The 24,679-nt window shown below is 31.9% G+C and overlaps 2 protein-coding genes across 2 annotated transcripts; both read left to right on the top strand.

The window, feature by feature from the left end:
- The first annotated feature begins 2,602 nt into the window (after nucleotides 1–2,602).
- On the top strand, nucleotides 2,603–4,736 carry LOC132732602 (uncharacterized). Its single transcript, XM_060719079.1, has 3 exons — nucleotides 2,603–2,805; nucleotides 3,644–3,797; nucleotides 4,580–4,736. Exons 1-3 carry the CDS (start codon nucleotides 2,737–2,739, stop codon nucleotides 4,657–4,659), a joined length of 303 nt encoding a protein of 100 aa, XP_060575062.1. The 5' UTR covers nucleotides 2,603–2,736; the 3' UTR covers nucleotides 4,660–4,736.
- A 16,699-nt stretch (nucleotides 4,737–21,435) lies between these two features.
- On the top strand, nucleotides 21,436–24,041 carry LOC132732599 (uncharacterized). Its single transcript, XM_060719077.1, has 4 exons — nucleotides 21,436–21,584; nucleotides 22,134–22,382; nucleotides 23,328–23,487; nucleotides 23,879–24,041. The coding sequence occupies exons 1-4, from the start codon at nucleotides 21,525–21,527 to the stop codon at nucleotides 23,956–23,958; spliced, it is 549 nt and encodes a 182-aa protein (XP_060575060.1). The 5' UTR covers nucleotides 21,436–21,524; the 3' UTR covers nucleotides 23,959–24,041.
- The last annotated feature ends 638 nt before the right edge of the window (nucleotides 24,042–24,679 follow it).

Here is a 24,679-nt window from a genome sequence, read left to right as displayed (position 1 = left end):
CAAAGGCAGCGACATTCAAAAATTAAAAATAACAAAAAATGGAAACTCATTTTCATATGAATAATTTTGTTCAAGAAAATGAATTGTGCAATATCTCTCAAGACTAAAGCAGAAAAAGTAGCAAAGCCAATAATTCCAAATGACTGAATTATCAAATACCGAAAGAAGCAGCATTTTTGTAAAGATATGAACCAATATTATTAGATAAGCCATACCGTTACTATTTCCTCAATGGACATTACTGCAAGAGTAATTTCTTTTACATGTGGACATATATCACCACTTGAAGCCGATATCCACTCCCTGTTTACTGAGCAAGCATCTCTTGTACTGTTTCTAGATATGTATGAAAATGAATATAACCGCTATGACATCTTCATTATTTTATACAAAATACAGAAAGAGATCGTTTCAAATTGATTTTATATCTTAAATATTGTTATGTTCTTTTCTTTCATCGTGTTACTTGAAAATTCAGAGAATAAAACAATCACCTGCATTTCTTTAAATGAGGATTTTTTTTATAGAATTATATTAGCTTAATAATAAATAGTAATTTTGAACATTTGAATGAATCACACATATATTTTTTACCTTTCTTCTAAGGAACACCATCCACAGTATGGGCCATTACTACCTAAACACCCATCGCAGGTAACAAAATCAGAACATGACTCCACAGGAATTTTGAAAACCTGAATTGTTGATAATATTGGTTATTTTATAAAATATGAAAAAAACAAGACCAACAAAGAAGGCGGCATTCTATGAACGCATCCCACAAAACAAGACCACTATCAAGACCATGTTAAGTCTTCAAGGAAAACAGAAAGAAACGCTATAAAAATAAAATTAAAACACTAAAGCTAAAAAAAGATGTAGGCCTGGTTTCGGTTTGCTTGATTTGTTTGATTTAACAATTTCACTTTTAGATGTTGAATTTTGCTATAACAGGTGCATTGGGTATTTCCATGCACTTTTCAGTTTTGTCCATGGACAGGCTAAACTACAGTGAACCTGCAACACTTATTTTCACCATTGAGACGTTCTTAGGGATTCCATTTATCTGTCTTTGTTATTGATCCCATGTTGATGTTTTAACGACACATTTTAGTGTGTTTACTTAATAAATACGATAACACATCTTGGAAGATTGTTTTGTGGTCAATATAGTTAGTATTTATCTATCTTCAACGAATAGAATTAAAAAATATTCTTTTTAATCAAATAGGAATTCAAAATAGTTTTGATAATTATGCAGGCATGTCACCTTTTATTATCTATTTTGTATATCTATGTTTAAATTTTTAGCATAGGTTAAAGAATCTTTTAGCATTATTTAACACTTTTATTTGTGTATATATTATAGATATTCTTTTGATGTCTTGCAGTTGACAAGTTACGATTATTCAACAACGTGTTCATGGTCATACGTTCTTCTATGAATAACATCAAAATATCACTTTGACAACAATATTGATGATATACTTTGTCACAGGACCTATACAGTGACGCACTAGAAGTGAAGGTATGCAGTGTTTTTGAAATGGTTAATTTCATCTCTCTCTGAAACACGAAAACATACCCCAACCGGCAAGGTATTTAGATATTTAATATTAAATTAAAAAACGTATCCTTAATTATTTTCTTTTTCTTTTAATGATGCAATATATTTTAATTACTGTTATTTTTTGGCTTTTATTTTTGTTTTGTTATTGCTGCTTTTGTTGTTGTTTGTGGTGTTTTGGGTTACCGTAGTGGTGGTGTTTCATTTGTATTTTATCATGGTTAAAGAGATACATTATGAACTAGTACAATATAAATTTATTACATTGATGAGCACTTACATATCAGTCAAAATGAATTTAATGTGTTAAGGTGTTTGTGTATGAAACATGAATTCTTCATTTTGCAAAGTGTGACACTTAATCAATTGCTTGCTCGTGCAATTCAGCCCTCATACTAAGACAACAACCAAGTGAACCTCTAACTCACATAGCAACTAGTTTATACAAAAATATATAAGTTAAATGACATCTTATACAGTTTCTGTTAAAAAAAATTGTACTTTAGGTAATCTTAAGACGATTGTAATAATATTGAATTATTTAATTTACAATGTAATATAATTGGAATGCGGAGGGCAGGAGTCAGTGAATGAAGGAATGTCATTGATTAGCGAAGAATCAATGACTGCGGGTTGTATATTCTTATATTATGAATATAAACATAAATACACTTTACAGATAGATGTTTTCGAAACAATTAAGCATCAAAGTTTTGTGAAATGCCATATCAAAGGAAATACGGCGTCAAGTGTTGTTATCCTAATTACATTCACATATAGTTTCCTTCATTTGTTTCCTTTTGTTGAGAAACGGATATATCAGTCATTTTGAAGGGATTGCAAAGAAATTTATTTATAATTGTAATCGGGATTTGCAATAACTTCCTATGGAGCAGAATTTGGGTATTTATTTATTTGACTACTTGTTGTTTTCATTTGCTTAAGTTTTAATCATATTCCTACAAATTTGATTCATCAGTGAGTAAATCAAAGTTCTTAACTTAAAATTTATTTACATTTGTATTCTTTCTTACTATGTTGACGATGAAGGATATCATTACACGAATGATGATGAAAGACATTCCCTTTACCCTAGAATTCGTGGTGACAAATATGGTGCCACATATACCTACGAGAGGGGTGATTTGGAAGTTTACGGAGGAGGAAGCATGAATTTAGATAGAGACTGGGAGGCGGAAGTTGGTATAGAATACAGATTTCGCAGAAGTGCCCAGTCGGTACTGAAACTATTTACATTGATTATTTTTTCTTTACCGAAATATGTACATTTAGTTAGTTGAAAGAGCAAATTTACTAGTTTTCAATAATATTTATTTTAAGAGATAACTAATAATTTAGTTTTAAATTCATTTACTTAAGTTCAACTTAAAGTTATGTTAAGATGTGTAAAATATCTAAGTTTCCTTGTGAAACATTTGTGTAAAAGTATACTTAAAAACTTTTAAATATTCATGGAACAAAATTATTATTTTATTCGCATTTAGCTTTGTTGTCTTAGCATTGTTAAGATGACCTCATTTTGGGTATCATTATATCAACTGGCAGAAATGAAATGTATATTTTATACAATGAAAGATACACGAAAGTGTGTTTCTTTTAAAATAACACCAATCCGCTATGTTTCTAACGCACTGTTAGATTAATAATAATTAACAAGGTTGCTTTCATTCATTTTTGTCAAGAATCAAGAACTATATAAGTTAATATATAGACTTTTAAGACGTGGCATGTTCTGTATTGGAAGGGTCGATAATGTTGTAATGTGTATTGTTACAATGTTTAAGTTACGATGCATGGAATATATAACAGAAGTTTTATACAGATTGTTATGTCGAATACATGAGTGTACATTGCTTACCTGAAATGAAAGGTTTCACTTTCTTGTTAAAATATATGTGAATTTTTAGAGGATGTTTTATTAAGATACTCTAAGGATTAAAGTTAAAGGGATGTTCTAGCGTCTAAACTTGAGCAAGCTATTATGATGTTTTTTTCATTGTTTTTAAATTTTTTTTTTATGAACTGTTTAAATGAAAATTGATGTCTTTCTTTTAGCCCAGGTTTAATGTTACCCTTCATGTGGACCCTTGTAGTTTCTTGGCGTATGACCTCAACAGAAACGGAGAGTTCAGCAAAGACGAACTAAGTGCAATCTTTGGAAAGGACGAAAAACCCAACGCTCTGTTTGCAGGCCTTGATATGGATCCAAGTATGTACTTATCTTTTTATAAATGATAGATATATAACTATTATAAGTGATCATGTATCATTTATCATTTATTATGCAAGAAAACAGCAAACTCGTCGCCGTTTTTGTGAAAATATAAATTACTTATATGATACTTTAGGATAAACACTGTATATGTTTCAGTATTGCGACATGTATATGTAATTAATGTCAGATACTCTTTAGTATCATTTTTTAGCATAATTCTTCTTGTTCCAGCGCTTTTTATCATTTATATCCATATACATGTACGTATATTGATTCATGTGACTAAGATACTGTTGTATAGGAATAATCTGCCACATATATCATGAAAATTTAAGTATAGCAAAGCATAATCTTAGAGAACGCCCAAAGCGGCAAAACTTGAAAAAATGCAGACCCTGTTCATGGACGATCGTGGGTGCAGAATACCGTCTACACCCCGCCATAGGCTTTAGCAGATGTCAAATTTTTAGGATTTAGTGGTCAAATTTTAAATTAATTTGAGTATCATACGCACATGCGCTCATACGGCGGTTATCATTTTTGTTCACGACTTTTTTTCCAGTTCTTGTGCGGCTATGAAATTTCTAGATTGATTAAACAAGAACTTCTAATACTTTTTTTATATATTTGTGTATATATACATACCATATAATCAGACACTGTTTACCTGAAAAAGGGATTGCTTTAATGACTATGGCAACATGTTACTGCTGAAGTCCATTTATAAAATATTTCTCTCAACAAATATATGTTCAAGTTTATGCTTTTTATTGCAGATGATGGTGTAATAACAGAAGAAGAATTCCTTGCGATGGGACCACTTATCATAGCAGACTGTTTTAATAATGAAAAGTAATGCATTGTAATGCGAATGGGTCCGTGAAATGCAATGTATAAAATGAATATTACACCAATAAACTCGTATGAGACACACACGTCTGTTTTTATTCCGCATTTGTCCTTGAAGTAAACTAATACCGATAATACGGTTACAAAACCCGCAGTTTCTCACATGTTCAATCTGTTTTGAATGAACCTGCTGTGCGTGCGTGCGTATGTACATGTGTGTGTGTGTGCGCGCGCGCGTGTGTGTGTGTGTGTTGTTCTTGCAAGCCATATTAACCTCCCATGAAGCTTTTCATGTTGACCTCCCTTGATAAAGATTAAGCTTAGCGGCATTTTATCAATGTTTTATGCGTTTTTAAGTAACACGGACACAATTAAAGACATGATATTGTGACTAGTTTTAAGGGTAATGGAAGACATAAGATGCATCTCCATGCATAAACCTATTACAGAGGTGGTCTCCCAATTTAATACGACCTTCGTCGGAAATGTTGCTATATAGCTGACTGATATGAAAAACCAGAACATTGTCGGACAAGAGATTCATAGTCAACGGTATTGACCATTAGTCATGCAGGTCCACATTCCATTTTAAAGCATATCTAGAAAAAGAATTAAGCGCTTAAATATCAATTTTGAGCTGCTGATAGAATACGATAGTAAAATGTAATTATAACGGTTTGATACAACATTCTTAGATATTTATGATTCTGGTGAAAAGATATACAATTCTTAAACAAATCAGAATTACTCTTCTATGTGCAACCCTCCATTTCTTCAAATTTTCATATGACTATTATCATTAAGTGTCGTGTACATTATCTTGGGTGTTTGTGATTACATTACCCGGCTTTCCTGAATAACTAGCCAGGTATTACCAGTTTCTCCGCTAGTGACCGAATACTTATCCCCTGATCCCACATGATTTCTGAATCAACGGTGAGCGACAAATGATTAATTTGACGGAAAATAAATCGCCCTGTCAGAGGATGGAACCAGATCCGATCCTCTACCTAATGAGCTTAGCAAGCGGACAAATGATCAAGTGCAAATAACCTTATATTGAGCATTGGGGGTACACCACAGTTGATTGTATGGCAGAACCAAAGTTTTACACATTAAAGTCTAATATTAAAGTAAGAATAAAAATGGACAAAGAATTCGTGGTAACATTATTTCTTGCGCTCTTCATGTTCTACTAAAACAAAAATGTGTGTCATATATGGTGTGTTCGTGTGTCCGCTAGTATAGATATGTCCGTCGGGAATAATTAGAATTTTGAAAGACGATAAACAACAGGATAGGAAAGTCTTGGAATTTCGATAGCATACCTCATTTCAAGTCGACCCATTATGTTACATTCTAAATCGCTACTTTAACACATACTTTTCAGTTAAAAATTGTAAAACATCTTTTTGTCCTATTCCTTAAAATACAGAGGTCTGATATTTGACACGTGTCTATGTGCTGTGATCACCACCGCCATCAGATGTATACATGTTATACTAGTATATACATGTATATAAGATAGAGTATGCATATTCGCCCAGTGATCTTCTACCTATTTGTCATACCCCGAGGATCACTTATTACCGCTTAATGTTTTAGTACACTTTAAACAGAAACCTTGTCCCAATCTGAATAACCAAATGTTCCACTTACGGTCATAAGTTATCCTGTGATGCCTCTAAAGTATATCATAGCACCGCTATGAGGATTCCCCGCTATTCAAAGACTTATATTGTAAAAGTCTAAAATATCCTCTCGATAGAGACACTCAGGCAAAGACGCTTCATTTTGATGTTTAGCTTTGTCTTGTAGCCATATTTCGAATTTGTTTAAAGTTAAGTCATAACGGTAAAAAATGACACGCTTCATGATCACATGACCCGTATTCAGAATATCGATGCTTACACTCATCCTCACTGAGTAAACCCCATATGCCAGGCGAACAAGACAGTCCTCAATTTTTCAGTAAAGTGGTATTCAGATAACAAAGTCATTTTCGAGTTGATAATTTGTGAAATTATGAGGGGACTACCTTGAGGTGTTCTCAATAAAGTTAAACTAAATATCACTTATGTTTGATGATTGATTTTGAATTATTTTGGTCTATTTAAATATACATTTAAATGGATCATTGACGGGAACTGACAGAATTTGAGGAAATATATGTTGAAAAACAGATACTTAGGGATAGAGATTATTCCTTTAAATTTATGTTGAAAAGTTGAATTTTATCAGAAATTTCAATTTACGAAGGACTGTATGCACTTTGCACACCGTTAGTTTTCTCCAGCGTCACTTTTATAATGAGACCTTTCATGAATTTCAATCCAGAATTTAGAGTTGAGATTAAGTATCGTTTCTGAATAAGGGCCTAGTATGTGTATATTGTGAACCCTTTAAAATCTTAACCTTAGAACTACAATGCATAAGCCTTTGATATGCACTATAATGCAAGGAACCTGTTTCATTCTAATACATGTAATCAGATTAGTGGATATAATAAGAATTTCAGTTAACAAAAGAGCACACATGTCAATGTTTGTGCTTAAGATATTGATAGTCAAATAAAAGGTATGAGTAGTGAACTATCAATTAGGTGTGTGGCAAGTTTGATTGACTTGTGTCACTGGAATCAAGATAAGTCCTGACTTTTAAGCCACTTGCTTTCTTTATGCACTTGACCAGAACTATGGATTGATTTAAAGTAAAACAACAACATGTAGCATACTTTTGCATCTTACAAACTATATATACTACTGTCTGTTGCATTTCTTGGGACATTACTACCCTTTTTATTATGAAAAACACCACTGAGAAGTAAATGAGGTGTTCTGAAAATATATTGAGAATATTAGTAAAGCTTAACAGGATCAATAACGTAAATGCATGTACTGTGACTACTTTAAAGTAAGCACTTCAGTGTGGTCGAACTTAATTTATTATTTATGTTGGCTTGATGTCTGCAAATTTGTAGCGATAATAATAATAATGATGATGATAATAAAAATCTTTATTTAAAGAAGGCAACACATGCAGATATACCATCGTAGAAAACAAACAACTTATCTTAATTTTAAATGTGGCCTTCTAAACAATATATAGAGACACAAACACAAAACATCATAAAACAATAACAACTACTTAGTATTTCATAAAGAGTATGCCCTATAATTTTTTTGCAAACGCTCCTTTTAGATATTAAATCAAAACGGCTTCGTATCCTACTAGACAAACGCCGTCATCTTCGAACGAAAAAGCTATATTTTTGTTATTTACTCTTAACTACTAAGTTTGCCAATATAAGTCTAGTTTACTGAATAATCAAACTGATCATTCACGGTATATAACAATGTTAAATATTTAGAATATTTTGTTTCATTTCCAATATAGCATTTAATTTTATGTTTACATTGCGGAAGCTACTTTTCAGATAAACTTTAACATGTTAATTAATAAATCATAATATTATATCTTCTTGTATGTTCAAAGTTATCTCTATATTTTAGGATTAATATTATATAATTAAGTCTATGAACTCGAGACATAAAATTCATTTTGGCTAGCAACTGCGTCGTATCATTTCGTAAAAATTATTATTTTCTTTCAAAATAAACATTTCTTTTTCATGAAATTTTAGTAAATATTGTAAAATTATATTTTGAAGTTTATGGTTTATTCTGAAACGAGTATATGATCGATTTGAATGGAAAAAAACGATGGATAAAGCTATATTAACTGCGTCGTATCCACAAAACTCCATAAAAATTCTGGCCCGCTTCGAGATGCAATTTCGCTATAACTTTTGTTTGACAAAGTAGTTGTGCAATCAACATGCACAGAACGAAGCGAAAAATAGCGGAGCATGTTAATAGATATATTTGCTTTTCAGTCATTTCCATAACCTAAAACATATCTTTTTCGTTCCAAGATGGCGGCGTTTGTGATACAACCCAGCCCTGTAAATATCATTTATACCATTTTTTATTTACAAATACTTTAACAAATATACATGTACATTGTGTATAATAAGAATTCTAACATAATGACAGAGTTATGAAGATATTTATTTGATCTGCAAGATACGTTTTTATACTTATTTTTAAAAGATGTCAGAGAATTAGAAGAACGTACATTTATGTATATTAGATGGTATTCTATTCCAAATCTTTGCACCATTGTAACAAAAGGTCTTTTTACCATAGTGTGTGCGATGTTTAGGTTATACATATACATATATGGTAAAATCGTCAGCATAAAGATCCGAGGGACGGTCAGAAAATATCCGGACTTTTCATGCTCCTCTCTTTCCACTTGCAGATATATACACACATTATATATTGGTGAAAACTACATTCATTCGCCAATAACGTGGTCAGTTTACTTTCAACGATAGTTGTGTATACACAGTATTTTACCCTCTGATATATGATAGGTGTTTCGTCTATCACGGACTCTTTGTTAGAGGAACAACGCTCTGTAATAAAGTTTCTGGTTGCAGAAGGTGAAAAGCCCTGCCACATCTTTTAGAGGCTTAAAAAAAGATTTTCTGATAAATGTGTATCACGTTCAACCTTCTACAACTGGGTTTCTCAGTTTCGTGAAGGCAGAACAAGTGTTTGTGTCAGGCCTAGGACTGGGCGGCCAGCTGAGGAAGTGATCCCAACAATGATAGCAAATGTTAAAGCTTTTGTCAACAAAAATCGTCGAGTAACTTTGGAGGGGGTAGCCAACAAGTTTAACATCGGTAAGGCATCGGCACACAAGATTTTACACGAACACCTAGGCATGAGCAAGGTAAGTGCCAGGTGGGTGCCTAGACAGCTGTCCGCAGATCAAAAGGCAACCAGAGTAACCAATGCAAAAGAACATTTAAGTCGTTTTAATCGTGAAGGAGATAAGTGTTTGAACCGCATTATCACTGGAGACGAGATGTGGGTTCATTAATCCGAACCTGAGACAAAAGCTCAGTCAAAGCAGTGGAAACGAGCTGGTTCCCCACCTCCTTAAAAGTTTAAGCTGTCTCCTTCGGCTGGCAAAGTCATGCTGGTTGCCTTTTGGGATTCACAAGGAATGATATTTACTCATTTCATGCCAAAAGGTCAAACTGTCACCGCCAAGTACTATTCTGAAGTAATTCTGAAAAATCTCAGAGAAAAGCTGAAGCAAATGCGTCCCAGGTTAGCACAGAAAAATGTCCTCCTTCTTCACGATAACGCCCCCTCCCATACCGCCGCAGCTACAGTGGAGGTTATCAACTCTTACAAATGGCAATTGTTGTCCCACCGTCCTTATAGCCCAGACCTCGCCCCCTGTGCCTTTTTTTTGTTTTCAGAACTGAAAATATTGCTTGCTTGAAAGAAATATAAGACCAGGGCCCCATCCCACTTGAAATTTGAGGAAACGCATCTAAATATATGCTTAAGGGAATAAAATATGCTTTTCCTTGAAAACAATACTGGTCTAGGACTAGGGACGAAAAGAAATCTATAACTTATATTACTTCACTTATAAATGATTTATGTTCAATCATTCACAGTCTTTGTGACGGAAAAATAATTATAACTGGTTTTAGTGTCAGATATTTTGTGAAAAAATCACGCACCACGCACAGCAACAACATATCACATACAAAGACAAGTATGCGCACGCATACAAATACACGCGTTCACACATACAGCCACACAACGAACAAATTCATTCCAACACTGATTTTGACACTGCACTAATGACATCATTACGACTGCTTTAATTGTTCGTTCCAGGATATCAAAATAAAGAAAATACAAGTACTTCTGTTGTTTACATGCGTATTTCTGGTGAATACACGCGACAAAAGCAGCCGAGGTTCTTAAAGCGAGAGTATATGGTGATCCAGATTGTCAAACATTTAAAGGAAAATACACATACAAAGATGAAAATGTGGGTGCTCATGTTGGCGGAAGTGTCAATTGTAACAGAGATTTTGATGTGGAAGCTGGTGTACAATTCCGGAAACGCAAAAGAAGTGTGCAATCGGTACTAAATTTTTATATAGTGTTTTAGCTAAAAGCAACACGTTTAGTTATATTGTCAACTTATTCAGTTTTATATAATGTATTTATTTTAGATACAGTCTTAAGTAATACTGATTTTATGCGACTTTTCTTGAAGCATTTAAATATTCTAACCTCTGTTTGTTAATCATTTTTGTTATTCTTATATAACTTATTCTTGATCTCGACGGATTTCGGATATTCAAGAATTTCTTTAAATAATACCTCAGAAAAACTTCGAAATGAGCCACCTTGTTTTTCATGCAACAGAATGTATATGTATGCATACTGAAAGAAGATGTTGTACGTTGCATAAAATTGTCCAAATGCATGCTCATTCTTATTATTTCATTGAAGACCTTGTAAATATGTTTGGTAACGTAAACATTATTAGAAAAATTAAAGAGACCATACTCAGGATATTAACCGCAGTGATGCTGTTAAAAAGTTAAATATCTTTTTTTCTGTTTTTATATATACATATTATACTCATTTTTTTCTATTAGGACGAAGGCAAGTACAATGTCACTCTGCATGTAGATCCGTGTTTTTTCGTCATTTATGACCTCGACAAAAACGGAGAGTTTAGTAAAGATGAACTACATACACTCTTTGGAAAGGACGAGAAAGGCATTGCTTTGTTTGCAGACCTTGATACAGATCCAAGTAAGTATTATACAACTGATGAATGGTAGAACTCATATATTGATTGGTGCATCCTTTTTTAAAAACCTAACTCAAATAGGTCACAACAAATATGTGTTCAATTCCGACACATGCATGCACATAGTATCAACCTTGAAATATTATTAAGCAATACATTCAAATTTGAAAATGATTCGAAACTTATTCGATTTAAATAATCTTATATCAATATTACATGTCAGTTTTGATAAAAAAAATCGTATTCTTAGCTTTAGGTTTGTTTCTTTGGAAACGATGATAAGTATATATCTAAGGTCATCTAAAATCGTTTACACTTTATCCTAAAGGTGATGGTGTGGCAGGGAGGAAGAATTCATGAAGAAGGCACCGCAAATCATAACAAGTTGTTTTCACAAGAGAGAATAAAATTTCCTTCAAATGAATTAAACTTTACTGTGTATACACAAAAAATATTTGCTATTAATGAAATTAATAGAGATTTTCTTAAAGTTGTTTATTTTAAACGATTATAATGAAGTGCTAGAAAGCGTGAGGAATGTTGCATTTTTTATTATCTTTTTATTATCTATCATGTACAGACTCAATCAGAGCGTGTTTGCAATTTTCATGGAATTATGCTGATTTTATTGTTTCAGACTATCAACCTTTTTTCAGATATAGATATAATTAAACATAAAAGATGTTTGTTTTATATCTCACAGAGAAGTGAGAAAATAACCACATTTTCACTCACAATGTACAATGTACATGTACTGCAATTATCTTACTTCTAATTGTGCTCTATTTATTAATCTGTATAATATTCACTTTAACAGAACAGAAGAGAACATAATTTTATTAACACACATATACATATGTACATCGTCTTATTAACAAATATTTGATTAATTATAGTCACATGGCAGGTGAAAACAAACAAGTAATAAACAACTTTTTTAATAAATAAACAATAATATAAGAGAACAAACTTTGTGCAAGAAGATAACATAACAATTCAACTATGTTAAGAGTTAATGATTGTGTTTCTCAAGGATATATTTTGATATCTTAATTAAAACAGTTTTATTTTGTGTTGAAAGTAGTTCTATAAATTTAAACACAGATGGTCTAACATAATATTATTTTTAAGATACTGCATTCGAAGAATATGGAAACAAGGGCATACACATATAAAGTGATATTCTTATTCTATGTCAAATGTATTGCACGATAAACAATATTGCTGATCAAGAGGTGTATTATTCCTATTGTATCTCTGTTTGTATACCTACAAAAATAATATCTATATTTACGAGGCAGAATATCAAGATAGCTTCATAACCAAAAACTAAGCTTAAAATCCTTGAAATTATACAAACCAAGGCTATGTTCTAACGTAGCTTCCAATCCCTGCAATCTTCGCAGAACCATAATTACAGAGTAGCTGTTTAACATTTGAAACCCAATTGCTGTGTCCTTTATTATAATAAAATAAACCGTCTGCATGTTTTAAGACAAATACCCTGTATTGAACAAATTAAAAGGAAATAAGAGAGATCTTTCACACAGAACTAGAAGCAAACTTCAGCTACAATTAGATATAATTAAATCAAATCAAATTTAACTTCATTTGCAATGAATGTGTTTTAAAAGCCTATTTCAAACGTACCCACTGTACAGGTCCCTGCAGAGAGAAATTCGAGGAACTGGAGAGCAAATATGCATATAAAAAAACCTACAATGATCGTGAACGGTGTTTGCTTTTTCCTCCTGGTAATGGTAATAAGTAATGATAATTTCCTTGAATACAATGAATAGAAAAATGATCATGATAGAAAGCTTACCATGCTTGTATACAGACTGAGGTAATAAAGGCGTTTAAAATATTATTAATTCTAATAGCAATAAACCGATCATTGGATAATGTATACCATAGATTTAAAAAAGGCACCGTCTTAAGAAAGTTTTGCGTCAAAACCTGATAGGTAGGCTGCTATGTAAGGTTGTTTCTTTTAATTTGTATCAACATTTGTGCGATTTTTTAGAAGTGGAATATCAGAACAGAACAGAATTTTATAACTTGTACGCACATAGGTATATTTTTTATTTGGTAGATTTTTTTCTTTAAAAAGATATCAAAGAACAAAGGCGCAGATCGTTCAAGAATAGAAAGTATGACAAATTGCGAAAACGTTCGCTCATAGAGTTATGAACGTTTCGCGACAATGAAAATAGTACGAGTTTTAGGATAATCTGGTAGCAAAATAAGGAACTATATATTCATAACAAAGTTTTCTGCGTTTTCTCAGTTTTGATTAACAAACCTTTCAGTCTTGATGACAAATTATACAACAACACCCTTAAGGTTAAGAACGAGCTTGGGTGTTATATGCATTTCCCTTTATCATTTGTACTTGATCTCAATGTAAATACATAAATACATTACAAACATATTGTACATAGATGTCACTATAAAACTCATTTCTGAAAACACAAATTAAATACAAATATTTTTATTGTCATGCACCGACTTATTAGGCGGCTGATATAAATTTGCCCTTGTCCTATGGACACATTTCTATTTTGTTGTGAATATTTTTTAGAATTTTTAAAATTAAAGGAAAATGCAAAAGTAAATAAAAAAGGTACAGACTTTCTGGTTATAAGATCACACCAACGTTTGGTGGGACTGTATACTTTACATGTTAAGCATCACTTATTTTCACAATCTATTTGTGTGTTGAATTATGAAAATATAATGCTTGTCAGACAAATAACTAATATTTATTTTATGCTTTTCAGTGGATTACTGATTTTTCCGTGAAAATTATATTTGATAATTTCACAGTGAAAATTATCAAAATATAATTTCACACATTTCAATGACGAAACTACTTTTTTTTAAGTTTTTCCCCATTTGGTGCTTCAATTTTATTTTTTGTTGACAATTCTGACATTGTCAGGGCTGCTTAACTTGATAAATAAATGGAATTTCAAAAGTAATAAAAAGAAGAAAACTTACTTCAATTCATTCAAACTGCCAATCACCAAATATCGTCTCTAAATTGTGTGTTTCATTTCTACAGTCTAAAAAAACAATTCCTTCCACATACAAAACTGCTCTTGATGAAATTTGGGCTTATTTAAGTATCCTACGAGCAATAACTGCCTATTGCAATATGAAAACTTGAATAGCAATGACAGCCATCAGCCCAAAAAATAAGTTAACAACCAAGCGTTTGTAACTGTAATGCAGCCTTTCAACATTTCCATGTTTTCCCATTTCCTAGCCGCTTTTAGAATGTTTACACATCTGTCAACACTTATTGGTTGTCAGTAACAATCCTCAAATAAGTTTTTTTTCTTCTAAAAAGATGTATGACTAACAAATCCAAATGATATCCCTCTGAATCAAACACAAGTATTATCCTCCCGTGAAATACACAACTTTTAAAAATGGCGGCCGCTTACATTTCACAAAGCCATGTCTAATATAAATTCGCAGTATTAAGTAACGGAATTAATTTCGGATGGTGTGACTTTTTTCTACTAGAATTGTCTGTTTTTATTTAAACAAGCAATCATTCATATTTTATTAATAAAATGAATAATATCACCGCCAATTAACGTTGATTGTCGAACTCATTTTGCACCCCAAGACTTCTTGTATTTTATGAGAAATTCGACTAATATATAAAGGCTACCAGTGGGGAAAACAGATTTTAATATTAAAGTTAACATTAAGGAAATTTCGTTTAAGCTAGTATTTAAACATAAAATAAAAAGAAAATGTGTTTGTTTGTTGTGTAAGATGTAATTTTATTTCATCTCGTGAACTTTAAAAACAGTATTCTCACTCGTGGCTGTGCCATTCATGAGAATACTGTTTTAATGACCACGCGATGAAATAAAAATTCATCTTACACACAAACAAACAAATATCCTCTATATGTAAAATAAAGCAATAGCAGGGCAACAACCTTGGGTAATATTTTGCCCATCTAAAACCAGCTATATAGGGTGCGTAAGAAATGCACTTTCCACTGTGTTTCCTATTGGGGCTGACTTGGTACATTGTGCGTTGTGCACAAAAGCGTTCCAAATCAGCCACCATAGTTTCCTGACCAGACTCAGTGAAACTTATACTGCGATTTCCGATTATTTTCTGTTTTAGCTGTAAAAATTACCCTGTACTTCAATTCAGTGTGGTCCTTCGTTATCACTGCTTCTTCCAACACATTTAAGTGTTGAAATTTGAGTACCGCTTAAGCCAGTGCTAGTTAGGGGATGCTGCACTTTTCCATTATCCCTCATGCACAGACTTGATCAAACCGAGTATGTAATTTTCATGTAATTGTGTTGTGATTAATGCTTCCGAGGGATCACCTTTCTTTCAGATTTTTATTGCTCTATCGAGGAGTCTTCCCTTTACACCAAAGTGATCAAATTTCGACAGCGCTTTTAGACGCGAGTTTGTTATAACCTCATAACCTCTGATCCCCTTTCAAAATTCCATTTTATTTAGTTCCGCCCATTGTTTTCTCGTTTAGAGCACACGTATTCTTTTTCTTGGGGACCATACGCCGCTTTTCATGGAATGGCACTACTATGTCACATTGAAGGTTCAATGAAAACCGCCGTATGCACACATCTGCAGATATTTCTAAATTCAAAATTTCACGATTTTCGTGTTTAAATGTTGAATTCTGCTAAAGCCGGTGCTAGGGGGCGTGGACGGTAACTTGCACTTTCCAGTACCGTCCATGAACAGGCTCAATTAAACCGACCCTGTAAGATTATCAATTTTGTCGTGTTGGGCTTTCTTTAAGTATTCTGTTTTTCTCAATTTTTTTGGTCTTAAGTTAAACGAATGCTTGAAAAGATTTACTTTGAACTGTGTGTTTTTTCAAAATTCACTGCCATAAAATAATAAGGAATATCATTACTTCTTAAATTCAAGAAACATATCATTAAAAAAATTTAGCCAGAAGAAAGAAATTTACTATTTTTGTTTTCTTATTGGCTTTAATCGAATTTCTTTGCATTCAATTACTGTTTTTCTTGTGATATTTTTTACTTAATTAAATGTTTATATGATATACATCTTGTACTTTAAACAATGAACATGTTTTTTATTATTTACAGTTTTGTTATTTTACACCAGTTTACAGCAGTCTTTATTTTTTTACAATATCAGCAGTCACTCGAACACTAAGGATAACTTGGTACAAAATACTTTACAGAATGAAGTTTTCCTTCACTCATCAGTTATGGAATACTTTGATTGGTTCATGCGCTTTATGCTGACATATCCACGCTTGAGGTCCTACTCAACCAGGAATTTACAAATAATTAGATGGTAGGTAGAGACATGCTTCGACAGAATCCATATTACTAATATGTATAATTGGAAGATTCTCCAGCCAATGAAAATGTAGGGTGTTCAAAGTTATAACAAAGTATGTCCTAACTACAAGGATTACATTATCAGCATTAATTTTCTATGAGTGATTAGGATGCTCATTAACATTTGTTGGTTATTATTTTGTATATATATATACATATATATATATAAGCATTTTCTGATAGACGTATGTTGTACTCTCAATCATCATTGTTCTAAGCAACGCTCATTGGCATACCCGGAGCAAGCAAATATATCATTTCTTGAATTGATTACTACTGTTATTGCCGCATTGGCTACTGCATTGGCTTGCGTTTTCTTTTCTGATCGCGAAATCGTCTGTTTTCCAATGACGTTTTTGTAATTTTTAAAACATTTCTCTGAGTCAAAATTAGATATGTCTCCGAGTCAAAATTAAAAATCTTATTTGACAAAGCATTTTGTGGACGGTAAAAATCTAATACTGGAGACTAAGCACTTCGATGCCGGTGGACCTACATTTTGTTATAATTTGACAGTGAAAATTTGTGAAACATCTTGTTAAGTCCATTACTTAGCACAACGAGTGTTGACATTTGTCATGCAACCTTTTGATGCGTTTCATCCTGGCCCAGCAAACACAAGACGTCATACTGACGTCAGATTTAAGTCAGGTTCTGACGTCGGATGACGGTCGGAAAAACGGTTGGATTTGAAAGTTTTTTTGACGTAATAATCTGACGTCAGGTAGACGTCAGAATCTAACCATTATCTAACCATTTCTGACCAAAATCTGACCATTTTCCGACCAAAATCTGACCGTTATCTAACCAGTTTCTGACCATTTTCCGACATCAATCTGACCATTTTTCCGACCTAAATCTAACCAGTTTCTGATCATTTTCCGACCTCAATCCGACCATTTTCCGATCTAAATCTTAACCCTTTTCTGCCCTAAACCTGACAATTTTCTGACCTTAATCTGATCATTTCCCTAATCCTTCTTGTTTACAATGTTATAAATATTTTCTGGCCAATCCTGATTTGATCAAATTTAATGCAACTCATTCTTTTAAGTAACTTTCACTCCAATGAAATGTATTACAAAAAACTAAAAGCAAAAATATGTTTTTATGTTTTTTATTTAAGATAAAAGTTGCAATTTAAAGCTGATACATACAGTTTTAGTTAATTCTGCAAGGCTAAATAATTTTCATAAACTAAACAAAATAAAACATAAAATAAGTTAACAACAAAACAAAAAGTATTACAAAAACAATGACATAAATGAAACTAAGAAATCATATACAAATATTAAAGAACAAAACAATGTATGAATATTTCTATCAAAGTTTGCCTTATCAAACAAAATAATGATAATATTATAATTTTAAGAAAAGTTAAAAGATTTGGATAATAATGTTTCAAGCAATTAATGACAGATTTTCAGTATTGTAACTATTTTTCTACAGCATTAGTAAAACATTTAGTGGTATTTTTCATATTTTGACCTCCTTTTGATAATTGTCACTAACATATAAATTACTTCCTTTTAGTTACTTCACAAAGTTACACTAACATATAAATTACTTCCTTTTAGTTACTTCACAAAGTTATACTTTTAAATATCCACGAGAATTAGCACGAATTTGGAGGTGTTATGCCTTTATGTCTGTCCGGAGGATATGTTAATGTCCAATGGCTTTTTGTGATATCATTTTCACTGAAAAAAAAAGAAATTTATAAAAATTGGAAAAATTAAAAGCAAAAATGTTTTTCATGGTTATCTGCCCTTTAGAAATTTTGAAAGTTATCTTAAATTAATGAACAACTTTGCTAGCTTTTCAGAAGTGAGCTTTAACAAAAATTAAAAGTAAAGATAAATACTGAAAAATTAAAAGACCGCTTAAAACTCCAGTTTTGTATATTCCAGTTTTGTATGGATTATAGTATGTAATAGAATTTACAAAAATCTTACTTACCCATGATTCAAGTTTCTTTTTACATTATTACGTATTCCTGTCCCTCCGACCTTTGAGAGCATGTCCAACGCTTGAACTATCTGAAAAGAAAATTATATTCTAACTTAATATGTATATTCTACTTATGAAATAAAACAGTTACACAAGTCTTAAATTTTTCATAGTTTCAAATTAAATTAAAGATTGTTAAGAAATTGTTGATTATAAATGTATGTTTATGTACTACGTTTTGTTAAAAAGTTTATGTTCTGTTTTGATTACATTTTTCCTACTATACTGTGCTCCTCTTAGTTCACGGTACTTAACACTTTAAAACAGTAAAGAACACAAACAATAAACTTACATAACAAAAACTGTTATAAACTGTATCATTTAGTCATTTTTCTGTTATATGACACAATGAAACAACAATATATTCAATCAAAATTAGTTTTAATTTGTCAGATGTAAAACTTGTGTCGGCCATTTTGAAAACAGTATGTCATCATTTACCTCGCGGTAATGGTGTTTTATTTCAGTTTTTCTTGTTTCAGTTAAAATTTCTTAAAGTTATTTTGCATAATTTTAAATATTAAAAGTATCTTTACATTGTAACTCAAAATTTATTTTTTCAACAAACAAGAACATTTAGAAAATGATGATTGTTTCAGACATATGCACAAATTTAATGGACTATTGTTGTTTTTTGCAGAAGTTTGTAAAATGTTGTTCAGTTTTACGTAAAAATCTATAGATTTAAATTATTTTGCACAAAAACTTTGTTGTTAAAGTGGTTGAGTAAAAAATGTCAATTCTGACCAATTATAACAATGGTCACATGAAAATATGCCATTACCGTGAGATAAGTGATGACGCGGAATTAGTGATGTTGAGTATAATGACTAAATGAAGCATCATTCTATATTACAAAATCATAATTAGATAATCTATCAATTCGCTATTTCATTATTTTCCGTTCATTTATTAAAATGATATTAAAATCTGGTGTAAAACACATAAAGGTTAGTTTATTTTGATAAAAAAATTGGGCCGATTGGGAAAATGCCGAAATGTTATTGTCTGGGACCGAATCGTCTTGAGTTATTTGGGACTGAAACGTCTTGGTCCGAAATGCTCGAAATCGTATCAATTCATTCTCAATTCTAAGATTTTAACTGACAAAAACATCATAGTTTAACAAAAAATTTCTCTTTGGTTGTGCTGAAAAGCACATTATAAACCCTTCACAAGCAGAGTTAAAACATGCCAAATTTGAAATGATTTATTATCAAACATTATCGCGAATTTGTGTGACATTTTTCTTCAACTGCTCAAATAAATTAATGATAATTAAATCTAATTATGCTTGCCATCATGCAATTATTTTTCAAATACAATGTAGAAATAAATTTACATAAATTGAACTGACCTTTTTATTCAAGGAAATCTGGAATATTCACTTTATCAATGCATCCCGATTCCTGATTACGAAACGCCTACGAATTTGAATTTTCCATCCACGTGTCTGTAGATTCGAATTATAATCATTGTTCCTTTCCTTTTTCTGTCACTATGATTAAATATCCATTAAAAACTCGTGATTTTGATACATATAATGTACCACAAATGATAATATTATAACGTTAAATGATTGGAACTCGTAAACAGATCTGTGGCTATAAATAGATTTCATAACAATAACACATGTAACTTGCCTATATACAGCGCCACCTATATGTTTTATTAGGTTGCAGCGCCGCGCACGTGGTCTTCGAAAGGCACTTGTATATATATACACTTAATTTGTAAGCCAAATAACATTTGAAAAAAATGTTTAAATGATTACAACAGCGAATAAGGATTACTTTTTGTTTATTTTTTACCTACTGTCAGGACACCGACCAGAACCTGACGTTAGAACGACGTCAAAAAGAAACGTCTAATAAACATCGGTTTTTGGACATCAGATTTACGTCGTATTTTGGTCGCCGACGTCGTGACCAAAATCTAACGGTAATCTGACGTTATTTTAACGTCATGTGTTTGCTGGGGGGTCAGTTATTACCACTGAATGTTTAAGTCCATCCTACAAAAACTTTTCATATCCAAATATTTATCCGATGATGTTTAAAATAACCTTTGGCATTGAATTGCTATTGAAATTTGTAGTTTGCCTATTACACGGGGATAGGGTGTTGACCACTTTTCCGCACAACGTCAAAATATACTTCTGACCGAGACATCATACAAAATAGATGTCAAGCCTGCATGCGACATGAATTTAATGAGTTCAGGTCTATCATGGGCCCTAGCTATTCCATAAAATCACTAAGAGTTCTAGATGATCTTCTAAAGAAAAAAAAGATACAAAATAGTAAAGCTTAAAAATTAAAAAAAAAACCAAAACTTACTTTAAAGTAAATACTTCAGTATAGTAGGAACTCAAGTTATTATTTATATTTGCTTGATGGCTGTAAATTTGTAACGATAATGCTACTTCCTTAAATGTATTTTTATCCAATTAAATCCGTGTGAAAATTTGATAAATAATTATAATGTATGAAATAAACATTTTACTTTGCACTTTGTATGTAAGTCATTGTGAAAAGGGAACCCTTAAATTTATGCTGTCCCACGTACTTGAAAATTGAGGAAACATATTTAAAAAATATCTAGTGAACAAAACATCATTCTCTTCCTTGAAAAAAACTTCTGGACCAAGGACAAAAATGCGTCTACCATCGTGTGAACCAAGACTGTGATTGGTTTAAAAAAAAAGAAAACTTACATAGCCAATCAAATCAGTGACGATATCTGTTCAGCGCTTATATAATTACATATACACATGTATTTGGACTTATTGTTGATAAAACGGTTAATCTCTGTGCTAAAGAATAAACAAATGGTAAGTTGAAACTTGAATATATTTATGCTTTTAAAAGAGTTATAATCTGCATCTTCAGTATTTCATGTACAGAATATGTTATTGAAAATGTGTTATGTACAGGCAATACCAAAAAGCCTTACAGAAACTAAAATCGTACAGGATTTGCAATTTGTCTTTATTTCTATAGATGCACTATTTTGTTCTTAGGAATGGCAAATGAAGTTGTTTACAATTCACCATTTAAGAAGAGTATTTTACTGGTTATGCTTAAATATGACTCATGATACAACAGTTATGCATGTCTTTTAATTGTTCTTTTGGTTTAATTGTTCAAAGTCAAGGTAAGGAGATATACATGTTTAAATTATAGGATGTTTTGTTGAAAAACCACACACAGCAGCAACAAAAACACACACACGTTCACCAGCACACAAACACACATACGCAAAAGAAAACACACACACAAGTAAACAAACGCGCACACGTGATGCTGAGAGCAGATCAACCTTAACTTTGATTTTCAAATCACATCAATGATTTTACACTTATGTTCAATTATTGTTTCAGGATATCGAAATAAAGATAATACTTCTGTTGTCTACATGTGTATTGCTTGTAAACACATGTGGCCGAGGTGGGAGACATTCTGTTGGAGCGAGAGTACATGGTAACCAGCATAGACAAACGTTTCATGGAAGGTACGACTACATGGAGAAAACTTGGGGTGGTCATGTTGGCGGAAGTGTTGATAATAGAGGAAACTGGAGAGTTGAGGCCGGTGTGAAAATACCAGTAGGCAAGAGAAGTGTTCAATCGGTAATTAAACATTACATGTATTGTCAAAATCATATATTTTGTATCTTGCAAATACAATCTATAGTAATATTGAATTTATTGGACATTTCTGGAAGCTTTTAAATAGTATTACTCCTGCCTGCCAGTTTTTTTTCTGTTATTCTTTGAAGAAAATATTTAATGTGTCATCGTAACAGCTTGTAAAATGGTTAAATTTGTTAATTTCTGTTTATTCAAATCTTAAAGTGTAATAACCTACTTTTCGAGTTACCAAAGACAAAAGCATTTTAGTCTAAGCTTTCATTTTCCTCTTGTATCCGTTGCTTTTGAAGAATGCCTGTTTCAGTGATTTTTATACTCACCAACGCACGCCTCCAGATTCACGCTAATTTTCATGAAAATTAGAAAATGTATTTAAACAGTATAATATTGTGAAGTTGAATGAATGCAATTTACACATTATCAATGGCACTTACAACCCATGTGAATTATCATAAATAGGTCAAAATATGCAAAATTAGCCCATACTGAGTTAGTAAAGCAGTAGAAATATAGTTATAAATACTGAAAAATCGGTCTAAAATATAAAATTCCTAAAATCTTAGTACATTTTTCTCAGGTTTGATTTTATCGAAATATTTTTGCTCATCTGGAGGCGTGCAGCTTTAAGTGCTACATCCAAACGTTACCCTACATTTCAACTCAATTTATTTTTTATTTATTTATTTATTTATTTATTTATTTATTTATTTATTTATTTATTTATTTATTTATTCAAAATCAAACTGGACAATCGTTCTGAATATATCGGTAACTCTAAATTCTTAAAAAAGCGGGGCAGTCTTTTTATATTGTATCATAAACTTTTTATATTAAATATATCATCTGTAGGTAATTCATCATTATACGAGGAATTTTTGACTTATCTATTATTCACTTTTATTCACTATTATTCACTTTTTTTAGCATGAAAACAGGTACAATGTGACTCTCAATGTAGATCCGTGCTTTTTCGTCATTTACGACCTCGACAAAAACGGAGAGTTTAGTAAAGATGAACTACAGACAATCTTTGGAAAGGACGAGAAAGCCAATGCTTTGTTTGCAGACCTTGATACAGATCCAAGTATGCATTAACCTTATAATAATAAATCGTACATCAAACTATTATGCACACTGTTATATTATGATTTATTATAATTAAAACAGTTATTTCAATAGTGAAATTTTAATTGTCGCTCCAATATTGGACTGCACACTAGTTATTACCTTTCAACTGGAGATACCGCTTTGGTTCCATTTTACTAACTTAAAGTTACAACAATGAAGTGTCCAGTCATTTGAACTCGAACTATAAAAGACGAAATATATTATACAACAGTTTTAACTTATTTTGTGATTGATATTTGGTTAATATTGCATGTCAATTTTGAAAAAAAAAAACATATCATCTATTTTTATATATGGGCTTTCTTTTCAAAACCTCATCAAATAATTGTTAATGATTTCTATTGAAGGTGATGGAGTAATAACGGAGGAAGAATTCATGACGATGGCACCGCTAATGATATCAAGTTGTTTTCACATGGAGAATTGAAAGTCCAAATAAATGAAAAACGTGTCATGTATTTGCCAGTTTAGTTTATATTAATGAACTAAATAAAAACGCTCTAAATTCTTGTTATTGTTATTATTGTAATGATCATGAAGATTGTACAGTGACAAATACTGCTGGTCCGCTGACGCTTCTATAATTCTGATACTGCAAAACAAAGCAAAGTATCAGGTTTTAGGGGACCTTTGGTGGGGTTTTTTGTTGGTTCTTTTGTGTTGAGCACCAACACTGTACAAGTCATTTGACGACTTTTCAGCTTTACTGGTGAGGGATGACATCAGGTGCCCCTCCGTGCATTATTTCCGGCACTTGAGAAAATCCACCGACTTTCTGTAAGATTTAGCTGGATAGCTTCCTGATATAAAAGAATCCAAAGTCTCATGCGGATTCGTGCCAACAGCGATAAGCGACAAGTGATTTTAAACCATTGACCTTAGCCGCTCGGCCATAAAACCCCCAAAATTATCAGAGGCACCGTTCAAGAACTGAAATTTCTAGACAAAAATAATATCACACACAGCTACCTGCATCTTTCAACACAGAACATCAAGGGCGGTCCATGAGCTCGTTCAATAAAAGCATTGGCCTTTGCTACTTATACGGTCAACAAGTTCAATAAATGTAATATTTTTTCATGTATCCGAATTATACAAACCTGATTTTCGATTTATATAATATTCAGTATTAGAAAAAGTGTCGTACT

Source organism: Ruditapes philippinarum, unplaced genomic scaffold (genome assembly GCF_026571515.1).
Source record: "Ruditapes philippinarum isolate M1 unplaced genomic scaffold, ASM2657151v2 ctg1715_1_1_1_1, whole genome shotgun sequence".
In the NCBI taxonomy this organism is placed as follows: Eukaryota; Metazoa; Mollusca; class Bivalvia; order Venerida; family Veneridae; genus Ruditapes; species Ruditapes philippinarum.
This window is presented reverse-complemented; position numbering and strand designations above follow the sequence as displayed.